This window comes from Falco punctatus (genome assembly GCF_963210335.1).
Source record: "Falco punctatus genome assembly, chromosome: 1".
Taxonomy (NCBI): domain Eukaryota; kingdom Metazoa; phylum Chordata; class Aves; order Falconiformes; family Falconidae; genus Falco; species Falco punctatus.
The window spans coordinates 32,879,061-32,902,335 of NC_137580.1; the positions used below are offsets into that span (position 1 = coordinate 32,879,061).

The 23,275-nt window shown below is 39.7% G+C and overlaps 1 protein-coding gene across 1 annotated transcript in view; it reads left to right on the forward strand.

The window, feature by feature from the left end:
- Positions 1-2,468: 2,468 nt before the first annotated feature.
- The window catches only part of ADGRA3 (adhesion G protein-coupled receptor A3), a 57,759-nt gene continuing 36,952 nt past the window's right edge, over positions 2,469-23,275 (forward strand). The window contains exons 1-2 of the mRNA XM_080371456.1: positions 2,469-3,186; positions 17,436-17,507. Coding sequence (XP_080227582.1) covers positions 2,918-3,186; positions 17,436-17,507 — 341 coding nt within the window. The 5' untranslated portion in view covers positions 2,469-2,917. The remainder of the gene's footprint in view (positions 3,187-17,435; positions 17,508-23,275) is intronic.

Below are 23,275 nucleotides of genomic sequence, written 5' to 3' on the forward strand. Positions count from 1 at the left end.
TTTTTGAAAACAGGTGAGGAACAATACGTCCTGGAATTAGATTCACTGCAGAAGCAGACAAACTCAGAGAATATAAATCAACAGAGAACAACATTTCAAGGTTTCAATAGTAGCAGTTTAAGCAGAAGCATCATTTAAAATTGTAGGAGCTTTGCAAGCAGAATCTATAGTTAGAGATCTTGGTAGAGGTGGTCTCAGGGGAGTGGAAAGAACAGAGCAGATAGTTTGGAAACATCAAGGGCAAGTAACACGCTTGAATCTATAGAAGGAAAGGAATTGGACATAACATTAAGATGAAAAGCAACAGCAAGAAATTTGTCTCTCCAGGATTATGCGAAAACCAAGAGTTAAGGTGGTCTATGATCACCGTCACCAGAAGCATCAGTTCACCACTTCCACCACCATATTTAGATTATGTGACCATGTGAATTATCGCACAGATAAAACTGGAGACTAATGGGGTCGCAACATATGCACTTCACAAATGCAAGACAAAGGAGAAGAGCAAGTAGCTTCAGAAAAATATGGGGACGTTCCCTTAAGTAGCAATGAAGTGAAATCTTGATTAGCTATATTGAAACTGTCGCGATGCCAAGCCAAAATTCTGGTGGAATCAACGGTATAAACTGGCTCTGCTGCCAGAAGAGTCAGCTGTATGGCCTATCTCCATGTTGATCATCAACCCAGCACAAACTTTTTACGTAGCTGTCCAGTGACTTGGATCATGTTATTGACACAGCTGAAGGTAATGGGAATAAAGTAGCAAAATGGAAGAACTGTTTTAACCCAGCACTACTTCTGAGGGGCAAAGTATCTTGGGCTGGAGTTTGATACGGTCAATCTAGCTTTATAACTCCTGGTGCCAGATCAAAAATGATGGGGCCCCACAATACAAATGACCAAATACAAATTCACTCTGCACTTTGGATTTGTTTAAAACAAAACCCCAAACGGAAGAACTAACTTCACACTGGTGAGTTTTATCCTAATTAGATCTCCTCTACAGTTGGCACAACAGCAGTGTCAAAGCAGCTCAAAGGCGTTATCAACTTTGTATTTTCTGTCCTGATCTAATTTAGTTCAAGTGTAATAGTGGCCTTGCATCTCACTCAGATCAGGTTGGTCCTGCTGAGTGACTCGGTGGCATGCAAACCTAATATTAAAGTTCAAGGACCTGTGTCTTCTTTGCATTCTGGTCAACAATTTCAGTATGTGGGATAGGTTCCATTTTCACTTGTAAGAGGCCATACAATAGAGAGAAAACATTAAGGTGGGTAAAGGGTATTTACAACATGCCCAGGTAATTGTGATAATTGTGATGTTATTACTGTAACCTTGTTCAACTTGTCCCAATCCACAATTCCTATCTTTCACCAGTATCTTTCATTAGGTTATATTTAAAACTGGGTCACAACTTGAGTGTCCAACATTATTCAAGAGCATCTTAGGCTGAAGAGTTTGGAGGACTCATTTTGGCAGCTATTATTGCCAACACCTAAAACTGCATTTCTGTGTAATAACAGGTATTTTGTGGGGTGTTATCTGCCAGTGCTCTTCTGTAAGGATGGGCCATTGTGAGTTCTTGGATAGCAACCAGAACCTCCTATAGGTTGTCAAGTCTCTCTTAAAATTTTTAAAGTAGGTGCTGTCAGTTCTTGTAACTTGATTGTGAGTTTGCTAACAGTTATTTTATTATCCTCACACCTACCAGAGGCCAAGAAAACATTGAGAATTTCAGGTGTAAATTGGCACGAAGGCATTTGTGCCTGGCTGTCCTAGCTGCAGGGAAATGTGAGAACATGACCTACCTACACCCAGAGAAGCAGTTCCAAGCGTGCAATGAAAAGACACGCTGTAGGTAGGTGGGTGTTGTTTTTTTTTAATTTTGAGATTGATGATATTGAAATGATTTTTCCCATCCTTTGCCTCTTTGGTTTTCTAGTGGGAATAGCAGGGGTACCTCATTTTAAAGGGATGATTTGAGGACTTAAAAGCACAAGCTACTTGATGCGAGGCTACTGAGAGCCATTCGGCACCGAAGCAGGGGATTATTGTTATTCTTCACGAAGTACGGACAGCAACAGTCCCTCCTGCAAGAGCAAGGCTTCAGAACTGGGGGTACGGAGCACGGCATGGAAGCAGAGCAGAGGGAAACCAAACCTCGCCACCCCGTTCTTGCGAGGGGGACAGGGCCCACGAAACGCCAAAGCGACCCTCGGGTGTAAAGAACTGGGGGTGGGGGGGGTGGGGGGGGGGGGGGGTGGGGGGGGGTGGCGCGGGGGCGAAAGGCACCAGACGTCGGGAACGGTGCACAGGCCCGGCCCGGGCGATGAGCTCCCGCTGGAGGCGGCCGGGGGAGGGAGGCAACGAGAGCCCGCAGTGCCGCGCTGCGGGGAGCGGCGGGGCCCAGGGCAAGCCCAGCACTGCCGAGCGGCGGCGGAGAGACCCCAGCCTCCCTACCGTGAAGGCGCTTCTTCCCCTCAGCCGCACTGGCCCCCCTCCGCCGGGCAGCAGCACCCCCCGGCCACGGCCCCCGGCCCGGCGGCGCGCAGGCGCGGTGCTCGCCGCCGCAACAGCGGCGCTTGCGCAGTGGGGCCGAGGCCCGGCGGGCGCGCTCGCCGCTGCGGGACTCCGGCATCGGCGGAAGGCGGCGCTGCAGCCGCTGCGCGGAGCCCGCCAGGCCCCGACACAAAGACGAGGGCGGCCGTGGCGGCCGCGGCTCCTACCCGCTCGCCCGCCGCCCCCGCGGTACCACATGGCTGCGGTGCTGTGGCCGCGCCTGGCGCCGCCCCCGCGCAACTAGGCCAGGGCGAGCCGCGCCCCCCCGCTCCCGCTCGCTCCTCTCCCGCCCGACCCCGTCCGTCCCCGACGCCTGCGGAAGGAGCGGAGCCGGAGCGGGGCCCTGCACCGCCCCGCCATGCTGCCCCCGGGCCGCCGCGCTCTCTGCCGCCCACCGCGCCGCCGCCGCCGTCGGGCGGCGGAGCTTCTGCCCGCGTTCCTGCTCCTGGCGGCGCTGGGGGGCGGCGGCGGCGCCGCGCTGCCCCCGGGCTGTAAGTACGACGGTCGCCCCAAGAGCGCCGGCAGAGCGGCGGCCGGCGGCCCGGTGGAGGTGAAGGTAGTTTGCAGCAACCTGGAGCTCGTTCAGGTCCTGCCGCCCGAGGCGCTGCCTAACCGGACAGTCACCCTGTGAGTACCGGCCCCGGGTGGGGGGTGGGCGGCCGCGGCGCGACGTGGACGGGGTGGGGAGGGCAGGGCGCCGGCCCGAGGTATAATGGGGTCAGCCGGGGGCGGGAAGCGTAGTTGACCCCCTACGCTGTGGGGGAAAGTCCTAGGAGCGGTGGGGTTGTTTTTTGGCTGTGCTTTTCATACTTTACCGTAGTTTCCCGGCGTGGTGATTTTAGGGCGGGAGGGCGGGGACCGTCCCGTTACCGGCGGAGCGGGCGGTGGCGCGGGGGGGCTGCGCAGGGTGGTCCCGCCCCACGGAGCAGCATCCCCACCCCCCTTTTGCGCCTTCTCCCCTCTGGGGGCTGCTCGCCTTCAAAGGGTTCAGGCTGGTCAGAAGGCGTAGGAGTTCCTTTATTTAAAGTAATTCCAGAATTTTATTTTATTATTTAAAAAAAACTTCATTAAATGTATTTATCTCAGGAGAAACTCAGCTTTGGAGTACTGTGTTTCCAGGTAGTTTTAACAAACGAGCGCTGATGGACGGTGTGAGCCGCTCAGTGTGAGGTGGGCTGGGTGGGCCTGACGTTTCACCGTAGCAACTCCTTCGTGACAGGTCGCGATAAAATCAGCAAAGGCATTTATTTTGTTTTTTTCTTTGCAAAGAAGGTCAGTTTACTTCTGTGTAGCAGTAGGCAAGTTGTTCTTACGCGGAGGCAATCCTAGCTCATCCATTTGAATAACAAGTTTCAAACAGGATGTGCAACTTCATCCAAAGTCAAAAATATTTTGCTGTTTACTTACGACATGAGTGTGCACATGTAAAGAAAGGATCTGCAAGTTGTTTTTCTTCATGAGACGTTAACCGGTCACCCTAGCAAAGAAGTTCATAGAACCACAGAATTGTTTGGGTGGGCAGGGAGGTTTCCGTGCTGGATTTTGTTAGTGGATAGTCCTAAAAGTGTAACCCTATCTCTTTAGAGAGCCTTAAAGTGCCTGTGCAACCCTGGGAAGACTCAGGTGCAGCTAAGTAGCATGCAAGAAAGTCGATGAAAAAACACTAAATCAAGAAGTCTAGCTTAAGATATTTATCTACTTAACTGGAAATCAGAGATTAGAAAGATCTACCAACAGTCCAAGTTTAATAAGCACAGAATGTATATAGCTCTGTCATGAGAACAACAACAATCTGACTGTTGCTTTTGTGAACTTTGACAACACTGAAACACCAAGGGAGGGCTTCCTTCAGGAAGTCTTGGTGAGGTGTGGACCAGGTCAGTAGCAGGTGCATCGGTCTGGACCTGTGATAAAAGGGAAAGCTGCTAAAAAAAAAAAAAAAAAAAAAAGAGGTGGTAAAGGCTGAAGTAGTCATTCTTGCTTGGCAGTCTGCAAGGGTTCACAGAGTATTTCTAGATTACCTGTAAGAAGTGACCAGAATTACTCTCATGTGAAGTTGCTGAAGTAGAAGAGAAAGCAAAAAGTAGATGGTAATGGCTGATCAACAAATCCATTTTAGTCTTTGTTAACATCAAATGCTTTGCAGCTGATTAACTGTTAAACATATAGTATTATCTGTTAAAATTTTGATGAAAGTATATGTTAGTATGGTTAATATGCTGAAGTTGACTGTGGGGGTCTTTTGGTTAAAAAAACTTGGGAGTCACAGCTCTGGTTGTTGTGAAAGACAAGCAGATATCAAACAGCAGCCTTGCTGTGAATGGACCTTTGTTCATAATTGCAGTAACAGAAGAATTTGGAAGAATGGTTCATCTTTCATCTTGATTTTCATACTCCTACCTTATCTAGAGTGTATCTAGACCATATCTACATACTAATTAGTTGCTTTCAGTTTTAACAGGCCTTTGAAGTTCATGATAACTTCTGAAACATTTGTTTTTTCCTTTTAAACTTTTTAATAGACATAGCAAGAAAAAATTGACTTTTTTCATTATTTGTAGTGTCAGAACTGTGTTCATACAATTAATACGAACACACACTTTGAAATTTTACTTAAACATAAGGCAAAGATTATTACACCAGTGCTTCTGCTTTTTCTAAGAAAATGAACACAGTAACAGTTGTGGTTCACAATCTTTCAAGTTTGTTGGCTCTTCAGAGTTTTGTGGTGTGTTTTTTTTACTGAATCCATGTTAACCTGGTTAGAAAATTTTGGTGGTTTATGAAGTATGTTGCCAAGTGCCATTTCACTCAACACACTGTTGATTAGTAGTGGATGGGTTCAATGTTATCTAATCTTTTGCCAAAAATTACTTCCCCCCACCCTCAAGCTGGTACTCTGGAATTACAGCACTTGGTGGATAGTGGAAGGTTGTCTGATTAAAACTCCCCAAAGTTATTTTGAATCTTGATTTTTGTGGGATTCTTCTAGTAAAGTACTAGTTCTATTGTATCTTTTTGGATTAGTGGATCACTGCAGAAATAAGTAGCTGAAAACACTGCATTTTAATTCAGTTAATTTTTTTTGTATTGACTTTTATTTTGCACAAGCTGATTTTAAATACAAGGACTTGTATAGTTTTATATAACTTTGGGGTTTTTGAGTGAGCTAGGAGTGACTCAAATGAAGTGATTGTATTCATTTTAGAAATCCTGATTGCATCCTTATCACTCATCAAACTCTTAGACTTTCAGTAGATCAGCTGCTGTGCATTTAGCATTTACAATTTTTTTTTCCCTGTAATGAAATACTTTGAGGACAAAAGTCTCTAAAAAGTGAGGATGTAAGAGAAATAATGGAAATTAGGATAAATAAGTGGTATCTGAGGATGCTGGCCAAGTTCTTTCATTCTTGCACACCATTGAAGTTAGTGGTTAACGATGATATTGATGAGCTGGGCAGGGTCACTTAAGTTACAAAATGCCTTGGCCTTTGTTTGCTACAAAACATTTTATTTTCCTTGTAGTTTAGGCCAGTATTATTTAGAAACTTTTAGTTACAGTTCAGAAAAAATATCCTAACTTAATTTCAGTTGATGAGAGACAAAGTAAGTTTGTTTCATGATTGAGGAAGGAAAGCAGATACTGGAAGAAGAGCATTAAAGTATAGAGAGATGTCTATGGGAGAGTAAGTAATGTTTAGGATTTCTGATAGTACTGTAGATTGAGATTCCTTTAGAATTGGCTGGTGCATTTTACTGAGCAGTTCCAAGGTGAATCCAAGTTTAGTTATAGCTAAGGAAGGGACCTTTTCATAGCCTTACATAATAAGAACTGATTGGGATGCAAATGAAGGGTGTATCTACATCAACACCATAGGTGGCTTTGACCTTTGTAGTTTAACCAGCCAGATGAGATGCTTTTGATGTGAAGATAACAACTGGGTGAATGTAACTCAGTGCTTTGACATTTTCTGTATTTCAGTAGATACTGACTCTTTATCTATGCGCTATATTGTATATGCACTATAGTCTTGTAATAGAAGTCTGAGATAAGATATCCACTGCTGTTGTGTTTCTTGATGAAAACTCATATCACAAGGTTATAACTTGTTGGATATTAGCCATTACTTCATTCTTTGGAAAATGTGTAATCCCACTGAAGGCAAGCCCACGAAATTGTAATCCTTGTTGGTTGTTGAGGATTTTAGTTACCCATTACACGCAGGTTATTCTATATGAATAGGAACCTCAATAAACAGAGGAAAAGTATATATATTTATAAAGAACTGTTCCTGAATTGAGAGCCTTACTAGTCTGCAAACAACATTGCTTACCCACATATCCTGATAGGAACATACAAGTATTGTATTTGCACTCACATGTGTTAGAATTTCCAAGTCAGAGCATTAGCCTGAATTTGCGTTCAGAACTGTTCAAAGATGTGCTTAACTGTGTTGCTGTTGAGAAACAAAATGTCACGGTTTTTGTCTAGCTCCTGAATATAATCATGTCAAACTACATCGGTTAAGTCGCTCAAAGGCATACTTATTTGGCCTTCTAGATATCAGCATAGGCTTTTCATTTGTTACACAAATTCCTAAATTTCAAAAATTTCAAAGCAAAAGGTCACTCATATTGCAAGGAGTCACTTGTATCACAGTGTGCAATTGCACATAATGTAATTACATTGTGTTCATTAGCCCTTCAGTGAGTATTAAATGTTCAATGTGATAAGCAGTATCTAGTCTCGGGAAGAGAGATATTCATCTTCAAGACTAATTCTTTTTTTCTTTTCTTGTTGTCTTTTATTGATCAGTAGTATTCCTGGTTTTGTTTCAGTTTGGCAAAACTGCAGAGTATTAAAATATAAAAGTAAATGCCAAGAGTTAAAGAAATAGAACTAGAATTTGTACTGCTGTGATGAAGAATGAATAATGACATCTGTCTCATTCTTTTTTGCTTGACAAGTATGGAGCTGCAAGATTAGAGTTTTCAGAATTTAGCAGTTCTCATAAGTAGCTTGGCATGGGCCAGATAAGTTGCAGGTTCATGGATTTGTCATTACTACCTTATTTAGTCTGTATCTTCACCATAATTACATAATTTTTGAATCTATACAGTTTAAATGCTTTCTTTGTACCAGTAGTTAATCCACAAAGATAAAAACAGTTAAGCGTTTCTTTTCATTAGTAATAATAAATTGTTTTAAATTTAAGAACTTCAGCTGAAATATGTTTTTGAGAATTTGCTTTCTGCAGTGAGATAGTTAATGAATTTTAAATATGAATTTGTAAAATCTTAAGTAATCTATTAAATATCTTTAGTCTTTAACACTGTAAATAGGTGAGAATTTTATTTTTAACCTTGGATTTCACTATTTGGCTGTTCAGTAGTCTGGTTGCCTTTGGAGTGCTACAGTGGGACATACATCCATTAGTTACTGTTTCTATGCATTGCTGTGTTGCGACTCCTCTGTCAGCGATGACAGGGGGCATGCCCAGTGATGCGGTACGGTACTGTCCTACACATCTCCAGGCTGCCTTAGAGCGAACGGGATGCCGGTGCACTGCAGTGTAGTGCTGCTGGGTCTGAAAATAGGGTAGTTGCTTTGGTGGTGTGTGTGATCCAAGCTGTTCAGTTTTGGCAGGGCGGCAGAGTTGTTGCTTTTGGAGTAGGAGCTTGGCCTTTGTGGCAAGGCAGATCAACTAAGAGCTATTTTGGGGAAAAAAAAACCAAAACAACCAAACGCCCAAGCAAAGCAAACGTAATAAATGCGGATTGATTAAAGACACTGAAGAAGTAGGCAGCTTAATCCCACAGTTCTGTCTGCACTGGGCAGTGTGTTCTAGGATTCATCCAGGTGACTCGAGCATTACAGCTATAGGTGGCTGTGCGCTCTGCCGTCTTCAGGTGCTTTGTCTAAGAGTGCAAGCTGTGTCCTCTGCTAGATCAGTTCAATGTAGGGAAATAAAGATGCTTTGAGGTAGAGAGACACACACATTAGGGTCTAGATAAGGAGTGAAGAAAGGCAGAGAGATTGGATTAAAAGGCAGAAACTGCTACTGGAGTTGGGGTGGAGTTGAGATGGGAGCATGGGTTTGCTTGAATGGCTGTGTTGGTTATGGAGACGGGAAATCAGAAGGACTTCAGAGGGAACAAAGGCAGAGCAGATGATGTGTGGAAGAATAACTGGCTTAGCATGACATGGGCAAGAATTCCTGGAAATCTTAACAGCTACCCCCAAAATCAGTAAAGGTGGATTAGTGACTGAATGCCAGTAGTAGAAGATGGATCATAAAAGGAAATGGTAGTGGCATGACACAGGCAGAGAGAAGTCTTCTGACATTGTCCACTTGATGTGCTATTTCCATCTGAGGAGGTGAACATAAAGGCTTTTTTCCGTCAGATTCAAGAACTTGTTATATTAGTTAGCTCATGTTGTTATAGAATAGGTTTTACCCTGAAACTTGGTAACACCCAGAGTTTGCAAATTTATGCTCATATTTCTGAAAGCATCCTGTAAGACATCAGAAACAGCTGATTCTAATACCTCAAAATCTTGTGTTACGGTAACAGCCTTTGGTGTTAACAGAAATTTAAACCAGTTCTCAAAATTGTTAGTGGGCTTATTAGTTTCTGTGGGTTGCAGTGATGTGACCTTACAATTCTGGGCTGGAGAAGGGAGGTCCCCTTCCGCCCTCTCCTCCTGCTTCTGACGGGGATGGTCAGAAGCAAGGGCAGGGGAGACATGATTTCTCTGAGTGCGGGAGGTTACATCCACATCCAGCTGCCTGTGAAGCTGTAGCTTGAACTGGAGGTGGTATACCTTCACCTCCCAGTCTCTTGCTGTATGGGTGGTTTGTGGTTGGTTGGTTTTTTTTACCCCCTCCATTGTTGCTGTACTAGAGTTTGTCGGGCTTCATGCCTAGTTCTTCAGGGAGCTAAACTATCCAGAAACTGTTGACTTTTGTAGGATTGAGATATAAATTTTTGTGAAAATACATCTTTGTGTGCCAGCAGCTGACAGGAAGTGCTTGCAAATGTGTCTAGACAAAGCACTTTCTAGAGAGCACATATACCTGATAGGAAATGTAAATACATATGAGACTGGGCGTGACAGCATATGCTATAATTAATACTCCTGTCATATGACGCATAGAATGTATAACAGCTTAAGTTAGGAGAGTCTGGATAGGCATCTGTGTGTGTGCAGTATTTCCTGTGAAGCGAGTTACTTTTGTGTGTACGTATGGAGGTTGGAGGCGTAGGGAAACTTGCATTAAATTGCAAATCAGTGAGAATCCTAAAAAGTGTACATCTGGTGGATAAATGGGAAGCTCAGGAAGGAGCACAAGGGAGGGGAATAAAACAGGAGGGTTACTACAGAAAAAGTAAATCATAAATCTCTTAAATGCAGGTGCTACAATAACACGGGGGGAGGGGGGGGGGGGGGGGAGAGGGAGGGGAGAGAGAACTTGGAGGAAGCTTCCCAGAATGTGGTGGGTGCAAGGTTAGGTTACCAGTGCCTTTGGTTAGCTTTAGAAATGGCAACTCAGAGTCAGCATTGCAAGAAATTGTATGTTGCAGTGTCCTCTTAATTTTCTCTTAGGTAGGCTTTTCAACCTGGGATAAGTACCAGAAAGAGAGGTTTGGTTGGTAAGGTCATGATTTCACAAGAATTTCTTTTGATAGTATCACTTTCAGCAACATTGCTATTCATTCTTGCATTCTATTTTGCCACTCAGTTCTGTCCTTTTTCTAAGATTATTTTTATTTAATACTTTTACATAGAAATTCACTGAGATACTCCAGAGATTGGCACTATATTTCACTACAAATAAAGAATTTCTGTCCTTAAAGAAAGGCAATAAATAAAGCTTGTGGCCACATACCAGAAAAATATCAAGAAAAAATTATCATTAATGGCAGTGCACAAAGTGAGCATTGTTGCTTGAATGATTCAGGGATAGTATAGGAAAAAGTATCCATCATTACGTCATATAAACAGCACATTCCCAGTTAAAAATGGAGCTATATGAATAGACACAGTTTTAATTCTGTAATTTCATTACTTCTGAGTGTTTTGGTTTATAATCTTAATATTGTTTAACATGCATAATAATGAAATAGCACAGGAAATCTTTTATCTGTTGCAAGCTTCTATTTTGCAAATGTTTCATTGCTAAGCTTCCTCAATTACAATGCTTTTGTTGAATTGGAAAGTACTGCCCTCTTTCGTTAGGGGCTGTGGAAAGATTCATAGTTCTTGCTCTGTTTATAGCTTATGGAGTGTTTTCATTTCAGGGTTACTTTTAAGCGAGTACTGTTCATGTTCTTCTCAGTCTATTACTTATGTTTCTTTCCCTTTGACACCTGTAACTCACTAGAAAGCGAAATACTAACTGCTGAAAAATACTGGTTTTATATCCTTGTTAAATCACAGCTTCTACCAGATAAACTTTGAAAAATGTATTTCTCTTTGCATGTTCACGGCTTTCAGCAGAGAACATTTTTCTTGGTTGTACAGATGCTTATTTTAGTCCAATTTTTGCTGGTGGCCGCTTTCCCAGTCCTTAGAGTATACAGCCATCATCATGAAATGATCTGATTTATTTTCTGTTTCCTGGCTTTCTATTTGAGTCTCTCAAAACGTGTTCTGGAAGCTGCTTCAGCATTGAACTAAAAGTTCTGTTGCCTCCCCGTCTTGTTCAGGCTTCTTGGGAAGCCACTTTGACTATTTTGTAATAGTGTTAATGGATGTCTGTGTATTTTAATAGTGTCCTAAGAAAGGATTCATTTTGTGACGTTTGGAGATGCATTGTACTAACAAGCAAAGAAGGACTAGCTGGATATGTGAAGGCTGGGGGCAGCCTTGGCTGCAGTGACTGCGAGATAAAGTTCAGGATCCTGGATGGAAGAAGCAGAGCAATAAGCAGGATTGCAACCCTGGACTTCAGGAGATCTAACTTTGTCCTCTTCAAGAACCTACTTGGAGGAATCCTATGGGTTAGGGGCTCTGGAAGATGAGGGAATCCAACAGAGCAGGCTAATATTCAAGCATCACTTCCTCCAAGCTTGAGATTGGTACATCCCTATGAGTAAGAAATCAAGCAAAGGGGGCAGGAGGCCTGCATGGTTGACCAAGGAGCTTCTGGCAAAACTCAAAACAGAAGGAGAAAGTTTATGGAATGTGGAAAAAGATAGGCCACTTGAGAGGAATATAGGGATGTTATCAGAACATGCAGGGAGGTGACAAGGAAGGCTAAGGTCTGTTTAGAATTAAATCTGATGAGAGGTGTCAAGGAAAAGAAGAAGGGCTTCTTCAAGTCCATCCGTAGGAAAAGGATGACTAGAGAAAATGTGGGCCTGTTGCTGAATAAGGTTGGTGCCTCAGGGCCAAAGGACACTGAGAAGGTGGAGTTACTGAATGCCTTCTTCGCTTCAGTCTTTACAGCTAAGGCAAGCCCTCAGGAATCCCAGACCCTGGAGGCAAGAGAGAAAGTCTGGAGAAAGGAAAACTTCCCCCTGATCGAGAAGGATCATGTTGGAGCTCACTTAGGCAAACGTGACACCCACAAATCCATGGGCCCTGATGGGATGTGCCCCTGAGTGCCGAGGGAGCTGGCAGAAGTTACTGCTAAGCCATTCTCCATCACCACTGAAAGGTCATGGAGAAGAGAGAGGTGCCTGAAGACTGGAGGAAAGCCAGTGCCACTTTGCAGTACGAAGAACAGACTTTGGGTTTGACTGCATAGTTGTGTTGTGCATGCTAGCAACTGGGCATCTATTAGTAAAGGTCTTGCCAGTAAGTTAAAGCCAGAATTTGGTTTCTTTGCAGTGTGTTGCCAGATTTTGCCACTTTATGGAGTAAAATGGAAACAGGGCTTTCAGATCCAAGCAGTATTCAACAAAGGAACATTTTAACAATGTTCTTGTAATGAGTGAAAAGCTGGGATATGGATTTTTTTGGGGGGGGAGGGGGGGAGGGTGTGGGCTGTAGTGGTGTGTCTTTTTTTTTTTTTTTTTTTCTTAAGGTGCATTGTTTCAGATCACCTCCTTGTGTCTACAGCCCTTCTGCTCAGTCAAAGGAGAGGGAAATGTGTTGCCTAATTTTTTGACTTCAGACATTGTCCATGATGCTTTCTAAACCTACTCATCAGCTGCCTTTTCTTCCAAGCTTTTTGTGTTAATTCCCATTGCTGTGAGTGTGTTTGCATGTGGTAGTGCCACATTTTATCTTCTGTCATGTAAGGGTTGGACAAGGAAAATGCATTTGTTCCAAGCAGGTATTGTTGATCATTTAAAAGAAGGGAAAAGGAAAATAAACCTCATCTGGAGCTTTTAAGACACATGGAGCAACAATGATACTGGGCTATGGAAACTCCTTCATAAAATCAAAAATCATTTATATTGTAAAGTCACGTGTTAAAGAAGAGTTGAAAAAGATGAGGATGAGTGGGGCTCTGTAGCTTTCTACTATTTTTCCTTTAAACTTCTTAATGATGGAAAAGTTTGCGTATTTTCAGAATTACTTCCCTCTTAAGAAAAATTATGGTCTTAAACTAGTAACTTTAGAATTATTGATCACAAATAATTTTCTGTGGCTAAGTGGTACATAATAGTCCATCATTTCACTGTACATTAATGCACAGAACTTGTGAGAGTGACTATAAAATGTCTGCTTTGAAGTGAATGCTTTATCATGTTTTGTCGTCTTATGCTGCATCCCTTAACACTTCCAATAATTTATAGAGTAAATATATTAATAGCAAGTTTTAAACTGCATTTTTTAAAAGATTACACTTACAACATTTTTAAGTGTGATGAAATGTCATAGGTTATATGGAGTGTTGTAAAATCTAACATTTATTCTACTAAAGCTTTATGGTTGAGCAACTAACAGCCTCTGCAGAGAAAATACTAGATCAGGCTGACTACAATTTGTACATCACACTCCAGAGAGAAATTTACCTGGTGCACAGATATTCAAAGACTTCTACTTTAGGCCTATCATTTTATAGGCAATGTCAGAAGACTTTTTTTTTTTGTACAGAACTATAGTTTTTATTTAGTTTAAATTTAGTTCAGTCAGTTATAGCTACTTTTGAAGTGGTTTCTGTTCCATTTTGAATAGCTACATTTCCTGGAAAAAGTACACGTAAAAATCAATAAATCTTAAGATCAAGTCAGTTATAACTAAAATACAAATTATTTCTGTGCTACCAGAGATTGTAGTTTGCTTGCTTGCTTGTGTTGACCTGGATGTTATCTGAACCTAATCTTTTTTTTCTTCCTATTTAAGTCTGAAATTGGTCTGTTTTTTCTTGCTGCTGCTGTTATGCCTTATGTTCGGTTTGCATTAACTATTTGAGTTTTTTTTATAAGCACCTTCATTAATTTCTTTGTGTATTATTATTTTCCTTCCTGTGTACATATCTGAAACCAGGAAGGATTCTGAAATAAAGGGGTGCTTTGCTCTGAATAGATTTGGTTTGCAAAATGAGTCTCTACAAATAATACTATTTAGGTTGAAACCTTTTTCTCTTTGAGTAGGTGTGAAAACAGTTTCAAAGACTTCAGGATGTGCGATTTTAATGCTTCAAGTTAAATTTTACTAGTTTTGCAGGCATTCCAACTTGTAGATGATGATGATTATTTTTCTTCACTAAACTTGCAGTCTTGCAAATGCATATTCTGGTTTTCTGTTACATGTTGGGCCTTCCTTAATGCAAAGATTCCTTTAAATGCATGTAGATTTCTGAACTGTACTTGGGCTTCCCTGATTTGTACATGTTTTTTTAAAAATACTGTTTAATTTGTTTGGTCATCTAGTTATTACAGCTGCAGCCAAGGGGCAGTTTTCCTTCTTTCCTTCCTGTAAAGCAGCTTAATGTATTTGATTCTAGAGCTCTTTTCACAAGAGCAAATTTTCTTAGCTGACACTCTAGTAGATGTTACAGGCATTATAGGCACATGCAACAGCAAATTGTCACTATACTTTTTAAGTATTCTTATCCTTTCCACCATTGCTGTGATCAGCCTTCATCTGGGATTAGCTGACTGTGTAGCACACTATGTTGATCAAACTTTTGCCGTTGACATTTAATCTTTTGGAAAATGTCTTGGGTAAATGTGTAGGTTAATGTTTGTTGCACGTGGAGCAGCGGGGACCAGGGATGACATGAGATAAGCTGCAGAAATACGTGGTATGACTGTAAGGAGAGGGGAAGGAATAGGATCTCCTTCTTTTAGCATCACAACTCCAATCTTGGGTGAATGATTTAATCTTAACTTCAAGAATTTTCAGACCTTCTGTCTGTCAAATTGGAAGTGGAAAGAGTTTCAAATAACTTGTTCAGCTGTCTTGATTCTGTGTATGTGAGAGTGAGAGAGAGACTGACTCTCAAATCCAAAGCTTCAAGACAAAAAGTTGCCTGCCTGGTGTTTGTCTAAACCACAGAGGCTTGAGGCAGTCTTTGAGAAACCTGAAGAAGAAAACTGCTTAGCATAATATGGTTGTGTCAAAATGATGCTGTTTTCATAGACTGATATTCCTGTATTTTAGTTTTATCTTACTCATGATGTGTTTTGAAGTAATAATCCTTGTTATTAGATAATAAACTTTAAGCATTGGAGGAAAGAGGAGGGTGCGCGTGTTTGTGTTTGGTTTATGGCTATTGTAAAGAATATCTGGAAGATGTAGTAGACTGGAAAGAAATCTAGTGGCAGTTATAAGTGCAGAAGTTGTTATCCAGCCTGAAGATGTAATTGGTGTAAGTGAAGAAGTGCATGGACTTGTTGGATCTGCAGGATGCATTTGATAAAGAACCTGTCTGAAATTGAACTGAGTGCAGCAGAAATTGCGGAGCAATCTGGCAGTGAATAAATTTCCAGGACAAGATTATGTGCACGTGAGAGCTTCTTGAAGAACTCCGGAATGGAAAAGTCGAATTATGAGTGTCTGAAGTTTTGCTTAGAGTGAACTGTTTTTTTAAGGACTGGAGGGATAGCAAATGCTGATTGTTATAACTGTATCAGGAGTTTAGGGAAGTGGCATGATTCCAGGTCTGATGCTTGTGTTGAACACCTCAATAGAATTGGTAATAAATATATTGGATACCTGGAGAGAGAGAGATAGATATGTACTCTGGAAAAATTAATTCCTCTGTAATGGGAAGCTCTTCCCGACAAACTTCTGGAATTCTTCAGTATCAGCAAAATATTTACAAGGATGATCCAGTTGATATAATGAGACATAGGTGTTTTTCTAAAAGGCATCCCTCAGTCCCTTCCCAAAGGCACTTGTTGAAAATAGTATGTCAGCCTAAAATGGAAGATTGTTGTGTCAACAGCTAACTTGCTGGAAGATGTGGAAGTAAGTGGTTAGCCTTTTCAGTGGAGTGGAGTGTTAGCTGAAATGTACAATATATTTCTTAGTGACGTGTAAAACAGTGTAAGTAGGGGGTTGACAGAGTTTGGTGAGTTGCTTAGTGTAATAAGGGTGATGGTAAGTTCCAGAATTTTGGAAGAAGTTTATGAATCTAATAATTGGGCAGTAAACTAGCAGAGGCAGCACACTGTTGGAAAATGAAAGTTGTACTGGGGATGATGACTATTCCATCTTCATTCATAAGATGATGGGAACTGAGCTGACCAGAAATCTTCTCAATTCTTAGTACAGGTGGTGAAGGCAGATCAGATGCTAGTAATTGCTAGGAAAGCAGTAGGAAACAAAACAGAATGTCATTATCCCACTAACTTGTCTGTGTGTTGAATACTGCTTCAGTTCCGGTGGTCTTATCTCAGAATTTTTTGAGTGTAATGAAGCTGAAAAGAGCTCAGAAGTGGTTCGGGTGGCACAAAATGACTTTGGTATGAAGAGTAATTAAGTAAAATATGAATCTTCCATCTGGCAAGAGACCATCTAGGTTTCTACATAATTACGTGTGGTAAAGAGAGGGTAGGTGGGGATTGATCACTGCTTGTTCCCATGTAAGAAGTGGGGAGCATCAAATGAAACTAGCAGGAGCTGTGTTCAGAACAAATGAGATGAGGTGTTCTTTATGGAACAGAGGTTTGTGCTGCAAAACCCTTTGTAAGAAGCGTTGTGGATGCCAAAATTTTACATGATTCAAAAGGAAAAGAGGCTTTTTTTTTTTTGTGACAAAAATATGTAGCTGTGTAGAAAGCAGGTTCTTCTCAGTAAGGATTTGAGAATAATTTGCATCTGCAGACAGCTGTGATTGAAGAATAGGGTACTTGGCTAGATGGGCCTGATCCAGTTATTCATGTGGAAGAGGGGATTTGTGTATGTGTAGTCCTTTAAGAGAAGAAGGGAGAGACAGAAGTAAAGGAGTGCTTGCTGAGCTTATTTGCAGATGTTTTAAAAAGACTGTATTGAGGAGAAGGTGTGTGAAGGGTGGCTGGGAAAGGTAGCAGTACATGGGAGGAACGAGTATGTGTGGGTGGCTGCTGGTGGCAGCAGAGGGAATGGGAAGCAGGTGATAAGCTCTGTGGTTTTGAAAACCAAAGTGGGTATGGAAGAACAGAATGTTGAATGTGTAGATTGGTGGTTTAATACTTTATTTTTTATTATGCCGATTCTGGTGTTTTATTATGGTAATCCTGTATGCATGTGCTTTCTTTCATATGTTAATTATGTAAGCTTGCATGATAGGTAGGGCACATACCATAGAAAATAGTCTTTCTCCTTCATAATATTAAGTAGTGCTGTTATGTACACCTCAGACAGAGTTAGGGATTGTAGTTTGATATAAAGGCTGTTAAAGAGAAGATTTACATCACAAGTACAAGCTACAGCAAATTTTGTTACCAAACTTATAATACATTGTTCTTGTCTCTTTTTATTTACAGGATTCTGAGTAACAATAAAATAACAGAGTTGAAGAATGGTTCCTTCTCTGGATTACACCTTCTTGAAAGATTGTAAGTGCTTGGTAAAAAAGGTATTTTCACTTTAAAAGTTGATATACTGTTTGCATTTGAGTAATAATTCTGAAAAAAAGAAGTCTTAAGAGATGTGGTTTTTAACATATCTTTTGCGATTGAAGAGTTAACATAGTTAAGTGTTCTCTTGATGAATATGTATGTCATGGAAGAGCATAAAGGCAGTTTCAGTGGCATGCCAGATTCAGTTGATTGCTGTGTCGAATTGCTTTGTTGTTGGTCTCATAATATGTATACTTATGCTTTAAAGAATTCTTTCATTTGTTATGAAGTGTCAAACCCTTTGTCTCAAACAATTGCAAAGTATATTTGTAGGGGAAGCAGATGTATTAGAGCTTCTAAAAGGCAACATTAATTGTAAGTTTGTTATTGATATGTATTTTAACAGTCTTGCTGCTTAGTTCGCAACTGTGGCTTGTACCGAATGGGGTTGGGGGTGGGTGGGGTGGGAAATGGGAGTGAGTCTGGGCGTAACTACTTGGACATCTTTGGCTTCCTGTTTTTGCTTTCCCTTTCAGATGATATATCATGTATGGATAAGAAGCAACATTGTAGCTTCTGTTAGTCAGCTTTTTCCCAGCTGGTAGAAGGTCAGGATTGGCAGGTTGATCTACCTTGGGAGCAAGCAGAAACTCTAGAGATAAGACTTTTTTAGGCCATTTGACTGGGAAAGTAGCCAGTTTCATAATCATCTCACAACATCTAGGAAGAGTTCTAAACAACTTATGGCTTCAGGGGGTTAAGAATATGTCATTCTTCTAAAACTTTAATCCTGGTCACCTGGCCGAAAACAATTCAAACACTTTCACCATTCTGTCCCCTACATGCCAGAAGAAAGATTAGTCTTCTGCATTGGCAGATGAGCCTTATTGTAAAAATAAGTGATTGTGCCAAAGAAGCAAGGTTATCATCAGTGATGGCATTCTAGATCATTACACATTATTTTGGCATCCTTGTTTAGGTAATAAAGGTGTTTACTGACAGTTATTTGTTGTAACTGATTACAATTTTCAGGCAGGAAATATTTGAAACTGTTTAGTTTGATATGATAATTTACATTTGCTCTATGAATCCAAATCTTAATTTTCTTTAAAATCACAAGAACCCAACTTCTTCCATTTAACTCCTGTCATTTGTAAGGATTTTTTTAGGTTATTTTAATGTCTCCTTTCATGAAAAGGGAAAAGAAAGTAAGGCAGGCATCATGTTTTCAGCATTTAAAGTGATCTGGGATAGCAGTATTTTATATGGTATGGTGGTCTCTTCTGAATGAGATTACACCAGCAGACATAAAGGATGTTGAATTTAATACGTCGGCAAATGATTATTAATGGCCAGGTGTTTTCATCATAAAGGAAGGGTTAACTAGCATGATATACTAGTCATTAATGGCCATCTTTTGTGTGTGTGTGCAAGATTTATTTAAAGACATCTATTTAACCACAGCAAAAGGAAACTTTTCTGCTTCAGATGCTCTTGTGACCCTGGACAGAAGCTACTCTTATAATTAATTTTTCAAACTGAAATGAATAGTCGATAGTAAAAGGAAAAAAAATTGAAATCCATGGTAACTGTTTTGAACGCCTAACGTTATGTTCAATAGTTTCAGATTATATTCCTTAATGTTGACTGTGGTAACTTACATGCCTTTAAAACTGCAATTTTTTGACAGTTCTTTATTTTTATTTTGTTGTACTACTCATGCTTCCCCTTGTTTACTTATGTTTTCTTTGTAGATAGGCTCTTTCCCCCACTTCTAATTTAAGAGATTAAATGGAGATAAAAGAAATAAATTCAATCAGCATTTAAATAGTTAATTTGGACAGTAGCCTCACAATGTTACTGCTTGCAGTAATAGGGGAGAGATTCTGTATGTGCTTAATGCTTGTTTGTTCATTTCTTGTAATGTTATACTTCATAGCGAATACTTTTGCTGTTTCTCCGTAATCGTTTTCAGATAGAGTTTAGATATATAGATATATTTAACCAAAGCCTTGAAAAAGAATAATTCAAGTAATATGTAAGGAACAGGTACCTGAGTAATAATTGGTTTTAATTGCATTTCAATTCATATTTTGAATTCTGAAATACAGATTCACAATTTCATAAGTCATCTGTTAACACAATAAACTTGTTTTCTTCTGTTTAGTTCTTGGACAACTTAGTGAAAATTTACACAGTTTTAAATTGTTTCTGTTATTTTATTAGTTCTTCAGATAAACTTGGGTATATGGTATCTGCAGCTGCAAATTGTTGCCCTTAAGGTTATTGTTTTGCTCAGATTTGTTATCTCTTGACCTCATCCCCACCTGACAGTTCTTCATGGTTACTATTGAAAGGGAGAGATTGTTTTATTTATTGCTTGTATCCCCCAAAACTGTGGGGAAGTACATTAAAAATGCTGGCCCCAAGCGGGAATTTCAAATCTATTCGTTAATAATTTTGTGCATGTATGTTAATTTATGAAAATGTAGAATTTGGTGATGTGTTATTTTGTAAACAGCGTGATAAGATTACTAAAAGAAGGGTTTTGTTTTACTGGTGGGTGAAACTTCTGTTAATTACAGTAGAAAATGACTATGCTATGTCTACACCTACTCTTACAGGAAAAAAATCATGCAAATAACAGCTGAGTAACAGTAAGCAGGTCAAAGATTTTAACTGCTGTAAGTGGTAATTAAAGTGTGTGCACAAAAAGATGTTAAATATTTAATCTCCACTGACTTCGTTAATGCTATGTTTTGCTGAGTATTTCGTTGTAGTTTAAATGTTGAAGTAACTTGCACAACTAATTTGTGACAGAGAATTTCATCTAGTAGATACTTGAGTTTATATATGTCATTAGTCAAAGTCCACCAACTTGGAAGCAAACTGCTGTCTTCCATCTGGAAGCCAGCTAATTCTGCCTGTTGTTTTTGGCAAGTATAAGGAAGTTTATGTATTTGTTAAGTAATAGTTTTCGTTGTACATGAGGGAGAAAGGAGGAAGAGACAGACGTGGAATTCAGTAACATATTTAGATAGCAAACCAAGGATTTTATATTTATTGAGCAGTAAATAATGACAAGGGTTTATCAATGTGTTTTTAGGATATACTAATATACCTTTTAAAAGGGGAAATGTGCAGTGTGAAGTGAGTGTTATTTGTAGGCATTTTCTTTTTTTTCCTCCTGTTTTTATAGCACCAATCTACAGATATATGGATGCCTTAAAAATAGGAGCATTTAATACTTTTTAGGACAATAACAATTTCTGATTTTAATTCTTGTTGTGATAGTGCAGCAGAGCATGTGATAAGATAGACCTGAGTTCTCCTAGTGATGCACCTGAACTTTTATGAAAGTCTTTAAAAGTGATTGGAAAGTATCAGGATTTTTTGTGGGAATATTACTGAGCAGCGAAACAGTATTATGAATATTCAGGAACTTGTTTTCTGCTCTAACTTTAATTCTGGTTTTGGTTCTGGAACCTCTATCTTTCGTTAGCTGTGGCTCTTTCAGGAGTAGACAGTGTGTTAGGCTAACAAAATACTTTCTCCATTCTCACGTGCTTCTCAGGTAATTTCTGAAAGATGAGTGATGAGGGGAAGGAAATGTGCTTCTAGTCTGCTGAAAAATCTGTGCTGTGAAATTGAATGCTCTGGAGTATTCTGAACTGTTTGAATTACAGAAATTATTTTAAGGAAACAGGTTTTCTGGTATAGGTTCTAGCTTTTGTTTACTTTGCAGAAATGTCTCAAGCATTTATTTTTTTTTCATTACATCTTCAAGAAATTTTGAATTGTTCATCAGTGCATGTCACAGGTGATGTTACGGGGTAAGCAAAACAGCAAAGTGATCCAAGTTACTGTTGATTTTTTTTAGATACAAGGGGAAGTCAAAAGCGTATGTAAGAAAAAAAATAATCTTTTTGCAGTGACTTTTTAATTTACATTTGAAAAACGTCCAACCCGCAGAACTATCTATTGTCTCCTCTTTTGTGGTTCCTTATGAACCTGGGCACTCCAGTTCTTTCTATTCTTCTATTACTCTAATACCAAAATCAGTGGTAGACTTGAGTCAGTTTTTCTTTTCTAGAGAGAGTTACTTGAACCTGGTGAAACAGCTCCAGCAGCACTTTATCCTCAATGCAATTTGAATATGGTGACCTGAAAGCATAATTCTACATCTGAGACCCACATGCAATAAAGTGTTGGGCTATCAGTTATCAACGGTTTTGGTGGTACCCTAAATATTTGGTACATTGATGGTGAAAATTCCAAATAAATACAGCCTGCTGTGTTTTAGGGAGAAAGCCTATGTACGTATGGGGTAGAATTTAAATCATACACAATGGATGATGAGGAAACACAAAAATTGTTTAATCAGTCATAAGTATTTGTTGGATCTACCTGCATAAAATCTACAGCCCATAGAACTGTGGGAGGGATCAGCTGACTTTGTGATGTTTAACATATTTTTCTAATTTCTTACTTTGTCTTCTTCCTGTATTTCCTTTTTGAAAAGGCATTTCATATAGTAAGAGTCCATGGTGTTTAATCTGTTTGTTTTCTGACCTTCATTTTCAAGTTCTGTACAGGAAGAAAGTAAGTTTATCCAATGTTCATTGAGAGAGCTAAATAATGTGTACATGTCAGTGTATTTATATGCATTGTTTGTGCCAGCAGGATGCTTTAGTAATATTTAAGACTGTCTTCACTGTGCTGAAACAGAAAGCAGTAAATTACAAGTAATATGTATTCATATATAAGTAATTTTTAAGTATGTATATGTGCACTTTTAAATCGTAGACAACTGGCCACTGAAACATTCCATTATAAACTCTAATGAAATGAAAGGATTTCGTTTTTTACATGGCAAACTATAATTACATTTGAGTATTCTTTCATTAAGATATTTTTCTTTAACAAGATAACATTAGATGTGGTTGTCAGGCTCTTAAAAATACTTTTGCTCGTTCTAAGTTGCTATTTGCTCACTTAATAATGGATTTGAAAAAGCGCTGTTCCAATTGAATGTAAGATTTCCTCATAATGAGAATGGTTAAATACTTCAAGAGTTGGGTGATGATATGGTGAAACCTGCATCCTTTGAGGTTTTTAGAACTGGACATAACAGCAGGGCAGTTAATGTGATTCAGTTGTGCTTTGAGCGAGAAGTTGCATGTGACCTCAACAGATGTTTTAAAACCTGCTACCCAAATCTCAAGTTAGTTACCTTACCTGATAAATCAGAGGCATTCTCATCTGCAGTGTTACTTACATTTAAGAGAAAATTGATGTATATTTTTTTTTAATAGGTTCTCAGTCTAAGATTGCTCTACTGTCTGACTTGTGTTTTGGGTTTTGTGGAGGTTTTTGTTTTTTTGTTGTTCTGGGGGTTTTTTTGGTAGCAGTATTTTTACTTGCTAGATGAAAGTTACAGTTAGTGTAAGATAAAAGATGTACTAATGAGCTAGAGCTTGGGGAAGTTGTAATATTACCCTAACTGAAACCATCTTCTAATGGATGTTTTGGACAGATTTTCTTTGATTTGGACAAATAAATATGTATAACTATATCCTGTTGGTTGAGCTTTGCCAAAGAAAATTTATTAAAATCAGTGGCTGAGATAATTAATTTCCTGTTTCTAAAACTCAATAGTTGGTATAAATATATTTGTAAGTGTTAAAAACAACAAAAACTTTAAAGCCAAACACAACTTTCTAATGAGATTGTCTCTCCCACCTCCCTTATATGTGAGAATCCTA